General features: G+C 41.3%; 2 protein-coding genes across 5 annotated transcripts in view; both read left to right on the forward strand.

Moving 5' to 3' along the window:
• The first annotated feature begins 242 nt into the window (after positions 1-242).
• Positions 243-10,261, forward strand: LOC130420533 (uncharacterized). Of its 4 annotated transcripts, none has more exons than XM_056747854.1 (8): positions 243-3,082; positions 3,691-3,910; positions 4,894-5,743; positions 5,795-6,905; positions 8,045-8,629; positions 8,862-9,005; positions 9,148-9,397; positions 9,493-10,261. In XM_056747854.1, exon 1 carries the CDS (start codon positions 467-469, stop codon positions 2,705-2,707), a length of 2,241 nt encoding a protein of 746 aa, XP_056603832.1. In that variant the 5' UTR covers positions 243-466; the 3' UTR covers positions 2,708-3,082; positions 3,691-3,910; positions 4,894-5,743; positions 5,795-6,905; positions 8,045-8,629; positions 8,862-9,005; positions 9,148-9,397; positions 9,493-10,261. The 4 variants fall into 4 exon arrangements, with proteins under 4 accessions (XP_056603832.1, XP_056603830.1, XP_056603833.1 ...); XM_056747852.1 differs by having other exon boundaries at positions 8,045-8,624; XM_056747855.1 differs by having other exon boundaries at positions 8,135-8,624.
• Positions 10,262-11,419: 1,158 nt separating this feature from the next.
• LOC130420407 (uncharacterized) overlaps positions 11,420-14,933 on the forward strand; it is a 42,990-nt gene continuing 39,476 nt past the window's right edge. The window contains exons 1-2 of the mRNA XM_056747691.1: positions 11,420-11,720; positions 14,469-14,616. Coding sequence (XP_056603669.1) covers positions 11,420-11,720; positions 14,469-14,616 — 449 coding nt within the window. The remainder of the gene's footprint in view (positions 11,721-14,468; positions 14,617-14,933) is intronic.

The raw sequence follows: 14,933 nt of genomic DNA on the forward strand, positions 1-14,933 counted from the left end.
AAGATGGACACCTGCTTGTCAGGAAGCTTTTGAGTGCATAATAGAAAAGCTAACCTCCTCTCCAATCTTGGGGTTTGCAAATCAACAGCTACCATATACTTTGCACACAGATGCTAGCACTACTGGTTTTGGTGCTGCTTTATATCAGGAGCAGGACGGACAAACACGGGTCATTGCCTATGCCAGTAGGGGCCTTTCAAGTAGCGAGGCGAGGTATCCAGCACACAAGCTGGAGTTCCTAGCTTTAAAATGGTCAATTCTAGAGAAGTTCCAAGATTACCTCTATGGTAATACCTTCACTGTCATAACGGATAACAATCCATTAACCTACATACTTACCTCAGCTAAACTAGATGCCGCCAGTCATCGTTGGCTTGCAGCCCTTTCCACATTCAATTTCAACATCAAGTATAGGCCTGGAAAGAGCAATCAGGATGCCGATGGCCTCTCTAGGCGACCCCATGGTATGTTGGTTGATGATGATGCTGAACTGGAAGAGAAAGAAAGGATAAAACGGTTCACGTCACATCATCTAGCATCATCAGCCGACCAGTTAAACTTACCTGCAGATGTGGTTACAGCTGTTTGTCACAGACACCTTCTAAGAGAGCCAGACAACTACTTACCTTCCCTTACGATGGTTGAATCCCTGGCTCTCCAAGCTGAGGCTGTACCAGACATCTATGGTGAAGAAAACTTAATAGGACATGAAACTGTACCCGCCTTTAGTGAAGTGGAACTCAGAGAACGACAGGAAGCTGACCCCATCATCAAGCATGTCATTAGGTGGTTAAAAGCTGGAGACAAAGTACCCAGTGACATCAGTCCTGACTCCCCTGAACTCAAGCTGGTACTTAAAGAGTGGAAGCGTCTTGAAATGCGAGATGGTCTTCTGTACAGGAAACGTCAGTGTGAAGAGCAAACATCCTATCAGTTCGTACTTCCAGAGTCACTCAGGGCAACTGTACTCACTTGCCTTCATGACGACATGGGGCATATGGGGATAGAGCGTACAACTGACTTGGAAAGATCAAGATTCTATTGGCCACGAATGGCTGCTGACGTCGAGCACAAGGTCAAAACATGTGGACGATGTGTCAGAAGAAAGACTCCGCCTGAAAAAGCAGCACTTCTGGTCAGTATCCGGACATCTAGGCCAATGCAGCTGGTTTGCATGGACTTCTTATCGCTTGAGCCTGACACCCACAACACTAAAGACATCCTGGTCATCACAGACCACTTTACAAAGTATGCAGTAGCCATACCCACTAAAGACCAAAAGGCTGCTACGGTTGCAAAGTGCCTGTGGGAGCAATTCCTGGTGCATTATGGGTTTCCTGAGCGCCTGCATAGTGATCAGGACAGGGACTTTGAGTCTCGAACTATTAAAGAGCTCTGTGCCATAGCTGGTATCAAGAAAGTGCGGACAAGTCCCTATCACCCACGAGGAAATCCGGTTGAATGGTTTAATCGCACCCTTCTTGGCATGTTGGGTACTCTAAAGGATAAGCAGAAGAGTCACTGGCGGGACTTTGTAAAACCACTCACACATGCCTACAACTGTACCAGAAATGAGGTTACAGGGTATAGTCCCTACGAGCTGATGTTTGGGAGACAACCCAGGTTGCCTGTAGACATTGCATTCAGTTTACCTGTCAGACAGGGGAAACCAGCATCTCACTCACAATATGTGCGGAATCTCAAGTCTAGGCTAGAGGAGAGTTATCAGACAGCCATTGAAAACTCTCAGAAAGTTGCTGACAGAAACAAACAGCGTTTTGATAAGAGGGTCCGAGAATCTATCCTTGAAGTGGGGGATAGAGTCCTGGTGAGGAACGTCCATTTGCGGAACAAGCACAAACTTGCAGACAAGTGGGAGTCTGCTGTGTACTGTGTCCTAAAACAGATGGGAGACATACCGGTTTACATGGTACAGCCAGTGAATCAAGATGGTCCAATCCGCACTCTGCACAGGGATCTTCTGTTACCATGTGGGCAGTTGTATGAAGCTGAAGAAGATGAATCAGATCAGCCCAGGGCCACACATCGTCCCAGGACACGACAAAATTCTCCTCAGCAGCAAGAAGAGGAAGATTGTGAGTCTGAAGACGACTACACCGTCTTTTCTGTGATACCCTCAGCCTTTACTGAGGAAATGTTCACAAATGTATACGACATCCAAAAGAAGCTGGATACATCTGCCCATCTCCCTGGAAAGAGTGATTTGTGCAAGACATTACCACCCCAGTCTCCAGGGGAGCTTGCAGCAGGTATTGAGTTAGCATTGTCGGCACAAGGAGCAGAGGTGTGTCTTGAAGAGGCTGAAGAATTACAGCCAGAGACTACTGTTGAACAACCTCCTACTGAGGATGTGGAGAATGTGATGACAGCTATCGTTCTAGAAGATGATGATGGTCCCTTGTTGGATCTTGGTGACCCAGAAGATGGAAATAATAAAATAGGAGTACAGAAAACTGACATTGAAATCCCTGACTGTTGTGATCAACAAGATGAGGAAGTACTTGGAGAAGTTAGGGAAGATGCATCAGTACGTCGATCTGAAAGGTCAAGGCGAGCACCTGGCCGATTTCACTACCCACAGTTGGGAAAACCCCTCATATCATTTGCTCAAAACCTTTTAGAAAGTTTCAACAATGCACTCAGTATATTTTGTGAATATGAAAGTAAAGAACTTATAACAGTTTGAGCCAGAATATTGTAGCACATGAAGGGACTCATGCTGATTTAGGAGGGGAGTGTGTAACCCATATAGTATATGCTGTCACTAAAGGGTTAATTAGTTGGGTGTTGAATTACATGGTGCCACTAGAGGGCGTGCAAACACTGTTTTTTTATGTCCGTCATTGGGAATTTTCCGCTGTATCAAGTTACATCAGGAAAAGCTCTAGTTCACCTGGCGAAAATAGATTGAAAACAGTACGATATCGAGACAATTCTAATCAGGAGTTGTTAAACTTGCTAATCAAGTGTTGATAAAATAATATTTTACTAGTAACCCCAGGACTGCATTGTGAGAGATGTTTTATGTTGTTTTCCACCGTGATTTCTGCTGAAACCTCCGGTGAGTTTCTTTTGTCTCGATGTGCTCATTAGCTTACCATATTGCTAGCTAACACGAGGTGATGCTATCAGTAAACAGTATTAGGTTTCATGCTATTATAATAAAACCAATCGGAGTGACATGAGAGTATTGTAATATGTTTAATTGCACTTAGCTCATAGTGTGTGAATTTTGTGTTTTGCTAAACTGAACATTGAGCTAAATACTGTGTTCTAAATGTGTTTCACTGATGTAAAATGACTAATGGGGAAATAATGCATTCATTTCATGTTGTTTACTAGTTTAATAGCATACAGTTCATTATATGTTATGATTGAAGAATGCATTAATCCTTTAAGGAACATTTATTTAGGAAAAAAAAAGGTTATTGTTTAAATTTTGTACCATGTCTTAGGTTTGCAATGTGAACTATAGTCTCTAGTCAGACAGATTTGTATGGAGCATGGTTGTTGTATGATTTGAACAGTTCTCTTATAATCATAGCTAATGGTTCTAAATGTGTAACTAGTTTATTGAGAAAAGAAAAGTAAATGAGGTACCACATATATAAAAAGGAGATAGAAAGAATTATAATTGTTTTTTTTTCTATTCTGTACTGCTATGTACAGATTGGTTTTTATCCTGGATTTAGTTTGGTTCCAAACCATACGGACTTCGATGGCGAGCCTGTCCCAGTGAGTGATATTCTACAGAAGGAACGTTTGGACGCAGTGTGGCCAGCTGTGTCGGATTCTCTTCTGCGGAGTGACTGAACTGATTTGTATCCAGACTTTGGATTCCATGGATTCCAGATAAGGAAACTTGAATGTGTTTCGGTTTACTACCCGGGTAGATTGACTTTCTATTTTTCAGAGGACAATTTATTTTGTTTTCCTATTGTTTTCCTAAAAGAAAGAGCTCTATTTTATTTTGGGGTATTTTCTAATGTGAGACAAAATCATTCTGTGAATAGTGTGTTGCACAGTGATTGTGTAATAAACCTGCCAGCTGTTCGGTTTAAAAAATTAAGTCTTCTTGTGAGTCTTGTCAATTACTGCTCAGAGCCTAGGTACTAGATATATAGCTACCATTCTAATTCAGGTTAGAGGTGCTACAGTACCGTTATGGATGTGACAAATATTTAAATATAAAACACATCTCTTCTGTCAAAACCTAACCGATCAGTTCTGACCTCTTTCACTTTCTACTTTTTAGGTTTGCATACATACTGTGATGGGCTAAGTTATATGAGACCAATTCTATTGCAGTTATGCTTTTTTGTTTTGCTTGTGTTGTTCCAATTGCTTCCATTGTTTAGCTCATTTGTAAATCGGTTTGGATAAAACCGTCTTCTAAATGTAAATGTAAAATCGCAAATGCTTTGAAATCGTTTAGAGAGACATCACACGGGTATTGAAACTACCAAATATTTCCATCTGAGCTATAAATGTAGTGGAAACTCTTTGTAAATAAAATGTTTTTCATGGTAAGGTTGATCTTTGCGTCGAATTGCCCATGGTAATACTGTAATATAAACGGCTGCATTAACTCATGTGTTCCCAAATAGAATAGAATAGATATTTATTGTCACTGTTTAGGAACAATGAAATACAGTTTAGCAGCTCTTCTGGATGACAAGTGAACAATTATTATTAAAAAACACAATTATTTAGTTGTAAGAAATAGAAATAAAATATATACAGTTAAAATTTTAAGACCAGCCAAAGACTGTTATACATGGAAAAAGGCATAAGTACACACAAAAATAAATCCTCAAAATGTGATTGTCTGCCCCTCTATAGTTTTTATATCTTGATTTTTTATTTATTTAGATGGAATCTCGCTTCAGGAGACGGGCTGATGGCAGCTTGAATCTGACAGATTTAGTGGAAGCGACAAAGGTGAAGGAAGCCAGCAAAGGAAAGCCGCTCACAAGGCCCCTGTCCCCAGAGGCAGTCCTGACCAGGCCAAGAAAAGCCTACATCAGCACCATGGGGATTTATCTATTAGAAAGCACCTGCTGGGTTTCTTTGAAATCCAGTTTTGGGCAAACATTCAGGTGGGTGGCTAAAAATGCCCTGGGGTATGCTGCTAACCTGGTGGCAGATATGAAGAGGGACCCCACAGGAGGCAGCAAAGACACCCAAGAACATTCGCACAACAAGGGGAGTTTCAGGGAGTATATTGAGCTCTTTCCTTCGGGCAGAATTGCCATTGCCATGAAGGAAGAGCAATATGCTGGGAAAGCTCCCCAGCATGCTGCTACCACCCAGCACGCTGGCCCCACACAGTTCACCGCCCCCACCCAGCACGCTGCCCCTACCCTGCATGCTTCCCCCACCCAGCACACTACCACCCCTCATACTTCCACCGCCTCTCTATGCTCCCTCTTGGTTGGGAAGTTGCCTAACCAGAGAAACCTTGCACAACAGTAGAAAGGCTGGTTTCACCCTTTAATGCCACACATTGTTGGCAAACATTTATTTGTATAACACATTTTTGATTTGTTTAGTATTTATTCCTGTTCAGTTGTTATGTTTATCTGTGCTGTGTTTTGTAGCTTTGACCCAGGCATGTGCGCGGCCCTCAGCCACCCATACCCGCCCGACTGTCTCCATTGAGGCAGCCACAGGTCCCTCAGCCAACGTCACCCACCCGACTGTGTCTATGGGGCAGCCACAGGTCCCTCAGCCACCGTCACCCACCTGACTGTGTCCATTGAGGCAGCCACAGGTCCCTCAGCCACCGTCACCCGCCCGACTGTGTCCTTTGAGTCAGCCACAGGCAGGGTACCCGCGGGGTCTTAAAAGCATTGAAAAAGTCATAAATTTGATAATCCAAAATTAAGGCCTTAATAGCCTTGAAGTTGGTATAAAAAGTTACATAAAAGTTACATTACGTAATTTCGTTATAAATGTCTTATTTTTTTTATTTTATTTTTTTTAACTTTTCCTAGGATTAAGTTCATACCGTAACAAAATGAACTGTTACTAGTGTAGGCTAATTAAAAATTCACGTCATAGCAGTAAGCGCGAAAGCTCGCTCACCCGTTACTATGGTTACTAGGCAAGTGAGGTAAATTACAGAACAAGATAGTAGCTAGCCTAGTTTGTCGGCTAAAATGGGAAAGTGTCGGTTTAATCCGCTGTGGACAAGGAATCCGAATTACGTTTGGGTCAAGCTTGTGCCAGGAAATGAACGCGAGGCCTATTGCTGTTGGTGCAGGAAACCTTTTAAGCTAGCGACAATGGGTGTTACGGCCCTGGACTCCCATATGAAGGGTGCCAAACACACCGTGTGTAGCACTGCTCGCCAGCGCCAACCATCTATTGGCCCGTTCAGCTGTGCACCACAGATCACTTCGGTTACTGAAACAGCTCTGACTATCAATAATGAAGACATTTCTACAATAGAAATGCCACCACAGCCAAGGAACATTCTATCGTACTGTGGCTCGACACCAACTCTGCGGGCAGAGGTGATGTGGGTCCTTAAAACAGTCTCTGAGCACCACTCTTACACTTCAAATGAAAACGTTACAGAGATTTTTAAAATCATGTTTCCTGACTCGGAGGTTGCAGCTACATTCTAGTGTGGAAGCAACAAAACGGCATATATTACTCAATTCGGATTAGCTCCCTTTATAACGAAAGAACTGACTGACCATGTCAATATGTCCAACGGGTTTGTGATCATGTTTAAGGAGACTCTCAATAAGGTGACGAAAAGTAAGCAGTCGGACCTTCATATTCGCTACTGGGTGGAAGACCACGTCCAGTCACGATACTTCGGCTTGCAGTTAATGGGTCATGCAACGGCGGTGGACTTGCTCAAACATTTCAAAGTAAGTTTTTATTCTGAGTTTTTTTATTTATAAATAATATATGATATAGTAAAGTAACATAACACGACCAAGTGAGGTGTTCTATAATATCACGATTGCAAATGTTACATTAAATGTATAGTTTAATAAACAAGTAGCCTAGCTAATATGTAGTCTTTTACAATTTAGACACAATATCGTTTTGTTCTATTTCAACGACGAAAATAGTTACAAAAGAAAAGCAACACTAAAGTGCTGTGTTCTGTTATTGAATGATTCAGCATTTTGAACAAATCGTTTTAATGAATGACTCAATGATTCATTTATTAAGACGGTCACTTGCTGTCAGCTATTAGTTTATTGTGTAAAGGCATCATTGTTTTTTTATATTATTTGTTTAAACATCAATCTCATCAAAATTATTTATTACAGTTGCAATTTTGCAGTGTAAATTACTTAATTTGATTGATAACGGCAGCCTTATCATTAATACTGAATTTGATCAAATGTAAGAATTTGACATGAAAATCACAATTATGCAGATTTAAGTATGTAAAGTCTGATGAGAATATTGCTTCAAAATAAATTTGATTTATTTATGACAGACATTATTTAAAAAGTAGAAACATATTATGTCATTAAAAATGTATTGTAACATTATTATAAAAACTTCCTTATGTGTGATTTAAATGAAAGTAGCTTACAAATAAATAATTTTTAACCTTTAATATTAAAATGATTTACCATCTGGGGTTCCTTATGGTTTACTTTACAGTGAGAGATCTTTTTCTTCTTATGTACTGTACTTGATAGGCCCCAACTTAATTAATATGATATCAAATTGTTTTAATTATTGGTTTTATTGTTATTTTTTTACTTGAAGGAAATGTCTTGAAGCAAAATGTTTTCTTTTCAGAATGCACCAGAATGCTTCATTTACATGTTTAAATCATAAAAATTGTCTCATGGGGGATAATTCCCCAAACAAATTACTTTGTTAACATGTCACCATTTTCACAAGTTGTGAGTTTGCATGTCTGAACCTGTATCTCACCACTCAGACAGAACCCTTTAACCTTGATGCCCCAACCTCCATCATGCTAGATATTATGTAGGCTGTATAATGTCTTTGTTTAAAATTTGCATTTCATGTCTTTTAGGAGTGTGTATGTGACCTTGACTTGAGGAAGATGGTCTCTGTGTCTATGGCTGGACCCAGTGTTAATTGGCGTTTTTTGGAAATGTTGCAGCAGGAGCATGCAGAGCATTTGGGGGTGCTCAGCTGGCAGTGGTGGGGAGTTGTGGCCTGCATACTCTCCATAATTCTGTCAAATGTGGATTCACCGACTGGCAAATGGAGAAGTTCCTAAGAGCTCTGCATACAATTTTTCACAATGTGCCAGCAAGAAGGGAGGATTTCTGTAATCTCACAAAGTCCAAAATCTTCGCTTTGCCTTTTTGTGGTCATCGCTGGGTCGAGAACCTCCCTGTGGCGGAGATGGCCCCCCCATCTGGCCAGACATGATCAAGTATGTTGAGGCTGTTAGCACCAAAAAGCTTCCTTACCCTGCGACGTCCTCCTATGATACCATTGCAGCGGCAACCAAAGAGCCTCTCATTCTGGCAAAGCTTCACTTTTTCATGGCAGTGTGTCGAAGTGTAACACCTTTCCTCACCAGATACCAGACTGATGATCCTGTGCTGCCTTTCATTGGTAATGACTTGGCTGAACTGCTGAAGGTGAGGTAATCTTCTCATTTTATTGTCATAGTGATTTTAAAATCTCCTCTCGTTCACAGTTACGCTAAGACTACAGCTAAGACTGAATGAATTGAAAATGCAAATATTCTGAATAGTCAGATAAATTAGGCTCATTTAATAATACTGAAGAAAAGAAACATTGTAAAGTCAGAGTGCTTATTTTGTATTTTAAAATATTTTGTATTCTCAAATATGTATATTTATGTCTTTTCATAGAGTTTGCTGAGGTGATTCATTAAACAAGAACTTCTCAATGATGCCACACCTCAGCATTTGGTCCGGCTTGATGTTAGTGACATACAGTCCAGAGTTCATCTAAGAGCTGTTGATATTGGCATTGGAGCTGAAGCTGCAATAAAGGTATTTAGGAAATACATAATGTGTGACCAGACTGCTCCTGGTGTCCCTGTTGTTAGACCCGTCTGCTCAGCCCCTCACTGGATAGAAGGAAAGAGGAGGGAGAGGAAGCAATTTACTTAATTTTGTCCCCATTCATCCTTAGGAACGTCAGCAGCAGAGTAGATCCACTGAGGAGCTTTCTGTCCTCCAGTTCAGAAAGGAATGCATGGAGGGTCTGTCCAAAGTTGTGAAGAAGATTCAAGAGAAGAACCCTTTGAAATTCCCAACTGTAAGGCAAATGACTTGTCTTAACCCAGCTGTGATGTATTCAAATCTAGAATTGTGTCAGGGCCAGATGAAGTGTCTAGTCAAAAGGTTTCTTCAAGACAAGCAGTAAGATGGGGTTGCTACAGGTACATAAGATTAAGTCTTGACGTTAGGCATACAATTTACAAAAGAAACATGTGTACATTTGATGTGAGTGCTATTTCTTTCACTCTTTCTTTAGGTGATCTGATCATTCAGCAATTTTCATAATTGTTGTCCCTGGAGGTGAGGAATGAGAAGTTCCTGTCTTTCAAGCCCCTCGAGAAGAGGCTGGATGTGTTTATCCATCCTTATATAAGTCAGCCCTACCCAAAGCTCTGGGCTTTCATCAAAAACCTTCTGCTCCTCTCCCATGGGCAGGCTACGGTGGAGAGGGGCTTCTCTATCAATAAACAAGTAGAAACTTCTTATATCCAAGAGGACACTGTCATTGCACAAAGAGTCGTGTGAGATTACCTGTCCATGCATGGGGGTGTTACCAAGGTGCCCCTCACACCAGAGCTCCTGTCTTCAGTCACATCAGCAAGGGTGAGGTACAGGATGCACCTTGAAAGTGAACGAAAGAAAAAAGAATCTCAAGCACATAGTCAAAGAAGAATAATGATTGAAGAGGAGTTGGAGCAGCTAAAAAAGACAAGACAGACCATCCAGGAAGTTGCGGAGCATCTGAGGAGGGATGCAGACAAGATGGCAGAGGAGGCTGAGGGCAAACAAGGCAGCAAAATGGCAGAGCTAATTGCCAAGTCAAACACGTTGAGAAGAAGCTACAGGCAGTAGTTGACAGAACTTGAGAGCCTGGGCGAAAAAATTGCAGCCAAGGCAGCAGAGCTGCGAAGGCTGTAGTGTTCAACACCAAGTTCAAATCTATTTGTTTATTACAAATCAAATGTGCTACGCTGTTGGTATTAAATATAACTGATAATTTAAATAAAATGTTTTATTTAATTCAAGTAGCCTACTTGTACATAATTATTTTCTAGGGTTCAAAATTTATACAGATTTGACATTTTCCCCTCATACTTCTTTCAGAATGGGTACGGAGTTGGCATTGAATTTCATTTAAAATGGTATTAAAAAGGTCTTAAAAAGTCTTGAATTTCATTTGGAGGATCCTGGGGGTACCCTGACAGGTCCCTCAGCCACCGTCACCCGACCCACTGAGATAGATGACAGCACACTGCTGGCAAAGGCAACTGAGATTGAGGAGGCACACGTTTAATCTTATTTAAAACATATAACAAAAAAAAAAATTCCTTTCCAGGGATAATAAAGTAAAGTGAAACAATGTAAATTAGCATTTGTTTATTCCTGTGTTTATTTCTGTCTTTCAATTTTTTGCAGCACGAAAAGTTTGTCTTCCAGCGGGATGGTTACATACCCTGCCTGTAGTGGACCAGAGGTGGATATCCAATGCTCTGTTCATAGACAGCACAGGGGCATCCAGAGATGATCTTGAGAGGACAAACTTTGGTGGTATCCTCCACTGGTGCCACTGAAGACAAGCAGTTCTCCTTCCTTGGAGAATTTCTTGGGCCATCCCCTCCTGCTCTGGATGCCACGAAAACTGTGGCAAGTGAAGCTTACCTGTCCACAACCAGACTGTCAGAAAGACCTTTTGACCTCAGCAGGCTTGCATCAAAAGATCAGGCAGGTGGTGGCCATGGGTAAGATGTACTTTGTGGCATCTGTGTACCTGGGGTGCCGAAGATGTAAGAGGTAGGTCATCAGCTGGAGCCGTGGTATCGTCTCCCAGCTCGACATTGGCCACAGGGTGCAGTTCCCTTGCATGCCTACATCAAAACTTGCATGTGACTTTGAGGTAGTTAGTTTGATGCATCAGTGAGGGCTGGGAAATAGCAGCAGCCAGATCCAGCGCAAGCTGCAGGAGCGTCATGCTGATGGACTGTCTTTTGTCTGGTTACAAAAGACAGTCCAGCAAGCTGCAGGAGCGTCATGCTGATGGACTGTCTTTTGTCTAGTTACAAAAGACAGTCCAGTATCTGACAGGTTGCAAGGGTATTGCCAGTGCTGTCAAGTCGAGCCTGATCCTGCCTGTGACATTTGAACCTGTTCCTTTAATGCCTTCTCTCCCTAAGCACCGGTGGCTGATGCAGGTGTATGCCCAGGATATCCTGCAACGGCTGTATGAGATCAAGGCCACAATCACATCACAATATGGTCGAACCTTAAAAATGGATTCCACTAAAAAAGTGTCCAGAAAACTAGCAGGACACAGCTATGGCACCGCTACCTGGGCACCCGATGTTGGCAATGCGCATGGACAGGTGATCACAGCCAGTGAAGGTTTTGGTCTCGGGCCAATGATTGAAGGCCTCATCAAGCGATACAGGGTGGCTCGTCCCGAGGTACTGTATGTCGACCGAGCCTGCTGTGGCAACACTCTTCTGAGTAGGATGTTTGAATAGTGGGAGCAAATGACCATCCGATTAGATGTATGGCACTTCATGGAAAGGTTTTCTGTGGGTTGCACCACCGATTCTCAGCAGTAGTATGCCACATTTATGAGTCGCCTCAGCCACTGTATTTTCATGTGGGACCAGGACGACTTGACCGCCCTGAAGAAGGCGAAGTGTGCTGAGTTCTAAACCAACATCCGAGGCTGGTGTGTTGCGCTGTATCAACCATAACGAGCTAGCCACTCGTGGGACCAAGGAGACCCTGACGATGATTGAGAGCCATATTCATGCCTTTGATGGCGATGCTGGTTGTGACACTCTGGGAGTACCACTAATAATCTCCGGCCGGATGAGAGAGATCTTCAAGTCCGAGCGGAAGCATGTGGCATTTACCCAGGATCCTCTAGGTGTTCCGCTCCATATGCAGATGGGCACTCTAGTAAAGGCAGGGCACAGTCTGCCAACTTTCTGCTGTGCCTGAGGTTCCACTTCGCTGGAGTCAATTCACCCGCTCCTTAACAGGAAAAATAGTAAAATAGGAAAATAGTAAATGGTAGGTGATAAAATTAATGCTGGCGAATTATTATAGGAATCGTTATTTATACATATGTGCCATATTTCCTGTTGCCAGCTGGTGGCGCTATGACTCTATCTGAATAATACCATGTAAAGAAAAAATTAGATGATAGGTGATAAAACGAATGCATGTGAATTATAGTGGGATTTGTAATATATTTATAAGTGCCATTTTCCTGTTGCCAGCTGGTGGCGCTACGACTCTATCTGAATAAAGAAAAAAGTAAATACTAGATGATAAAATTAATGCAGGTAGCTAAAAGCAGGATTTGTTATTTATTTATTAAAGTTATTTATATATTAGTGCCATATTTCCGGTTGCCAGCTTTCCTGTTCCCAGCTGGTGACACTATGACTATAATTGAATACTGACATGGATATGTACAATGGCTTAATATGACGCTGACCTGTTTGAGTTTCTATGAGCAGTTAAAAACAGTTTAAAACATGCCATTTCCATTTTCCTGCAGGTGGCTCTAAAACTCTATCTGAATATTACCATATAAAGAAAAATGTATATTATATGTTATAAAATTAATGCAGGTGAATTATAGTAGGATTTGTTATTTATTTATACCTGCCATATTTCCTGTTGGCAGCTGGTGGCGCTATTACCATAAGTCCAACTGACATGGATGTCTAAACTGGCCAAATATGATGCTGACCTGTTTGTGTTTCTATGAGTAGTTACAAACAGTTTAAAAAATGACATTTCCTGTTGCCAGCTGGTTGCGCTATGACTCTATCTGAATATTACCATGTAAAGAAAAAAGTAAATGATAGTTGATCAAAATAATGCAGGCGAATTATACTCAGGATATGAAGTCTGGGGCCTGTTGGACATTCTATGCCCGAGAAACAACAACTTGCTGTTCATGGCGAAGGCTTAACTTTAGCAGGCCGCCAGGGTCACGTTTCCTTAGCAAAAGTCAGGATCTCCGCAATTTAGCTTTGCAGAGGCCTTAAGATGAAAATGACACAAATATGATGTTGATCAGATTAAATCTCTCGGAGGAGTTTGTTCAAATACGATGCGTGGAAATTGAAACAAATTACAAAATTCAACAGGAAATAAAAAATAACGGACATCCTGTTTGGTCTAGAGATATGCCCTTAGAGACTTTTCTTAATGATTCGGGGTGTTACATGAGCCTACCAATTTTGGTGCATGTACGTATTGCGTAGAGGTCTGGGCAATTCCAGGTGTCTAAGTTTTGCAAGGTCTGATGTGCGTGCAATTTATTGTGAGTTTTCGAGCATGTCTAGGCTGTCTAAATTGCAATCAAAGCGAGATAGGAATAATAATAATAATAATAATCAACACAGAAAAAAGAGGGCTATGCACTGCAGAGCAAGCCTGTGGCTTGCTTTTTCATGATCGGGCCCTAATTAGTTAAACCTGTCGTCTTCATGACAAGCTTATCTTTCTGCAGCCTGTTAAGTTTAAAACATATATATTTTTGTGTGATTTATGTTTAATGTTGACCTTATGTTGAGAAGTAATTTTACGTTGCTATGGACACAGTTCCAACCATAGATCGTTAGAAAAAAACTCTGACGGGGGTCACTATTGTGAAAAAAACCTGACAGGCTGTCTAAAAACAGTGTATAAAGCTGTAATAATGCCACAGCACAGTAACCAAGTAGAGAACTAATTTATTGATATGATATTTCCACATCGACCTAAAAAACAAAGACAACATAGCTATGAGCAGATGTTAAAAATTAACACCAAGACAACACAAATAAAAGCTAAACAGACAGAATAGAAAAGTGAAAATTAAAAAAAAAAATTAACAGAGTAAGGATCACACATTAAAAACAATCTTATATTAATAATAAGTATCTTGCTATAATTTATAGATGTTGATCGGATAAAATCTCTGCGAGGAGTTCGTTCAAATACGATGCGTGGAAATTGAAACAAATTACAAAATTCAACAGGATATCAAAAATAACGGACTTCCTGTTTGGTTTGGAGATATGCCCCAAGAGGCTTAAGGATTAAGGATCACACATTGAAAACAATCTTAAATTAATAATATTTATCTTGCTATAATTTATAGGTGTTTCATTGGGGCTCATAGTCCTGCACAGTAGCCTGAGTGCAACCGAGTGGTGGAGGCCATCTTCACAAGGCTCTGTGCTCTGTACTCAAACGCAGTGCGCTGTGACGGAGTAAGGGGGTCCTGCTTCACAATGGTAGCACGTGTTTACAAGCACATCAGAGAGTGCATCCTCACCAATGCAAAGGTGATGATCGAGACCACCATCCAGCTCCCAGAAGTGAACGCTGCAACAGTCACACAATGGTGAGTAAATTAGCATTGTTACTGCTAAGCCAAAATCAAGTAATTGACTTGTAACAATGTAACAATGAGGTGCTTTGACTGGTCTAGAAACAAGTCAACAAGAATATTTAATCGATAAAACAATGTTAATCTCAATCTAGTAGCCATTTTACAAAAGCAGTAATACACGGCTGAGCTGCGTCTTTTCTCTACTGAATATCCAGCTCTGCCTCCTGGAAGGCTTGAACAGGTGGAATCAAGATCGGGCGACTGCAGCAGTGACCAGCAAACAGCATCTCTCCTAACTTACTCCGGGGATATGGCCCACTGTGTTAACA

This window comes from Triplophysa dalaica, chromosome 5 (assembly GCF_015846415.1).
Source record: "Triplophysa dalaica isolate WHDGS20190420 chromosome 5, ASM1584641v1, whole genome shotgun sequence".
Classification (NCBI taxonomy): domain Eukaryota; kingdom Metazoa; phylum Chordata; class Actinopteri; order Cypriniformes; family Nemacheilidae; genus Triplophysa; species Triplophysa dalaica.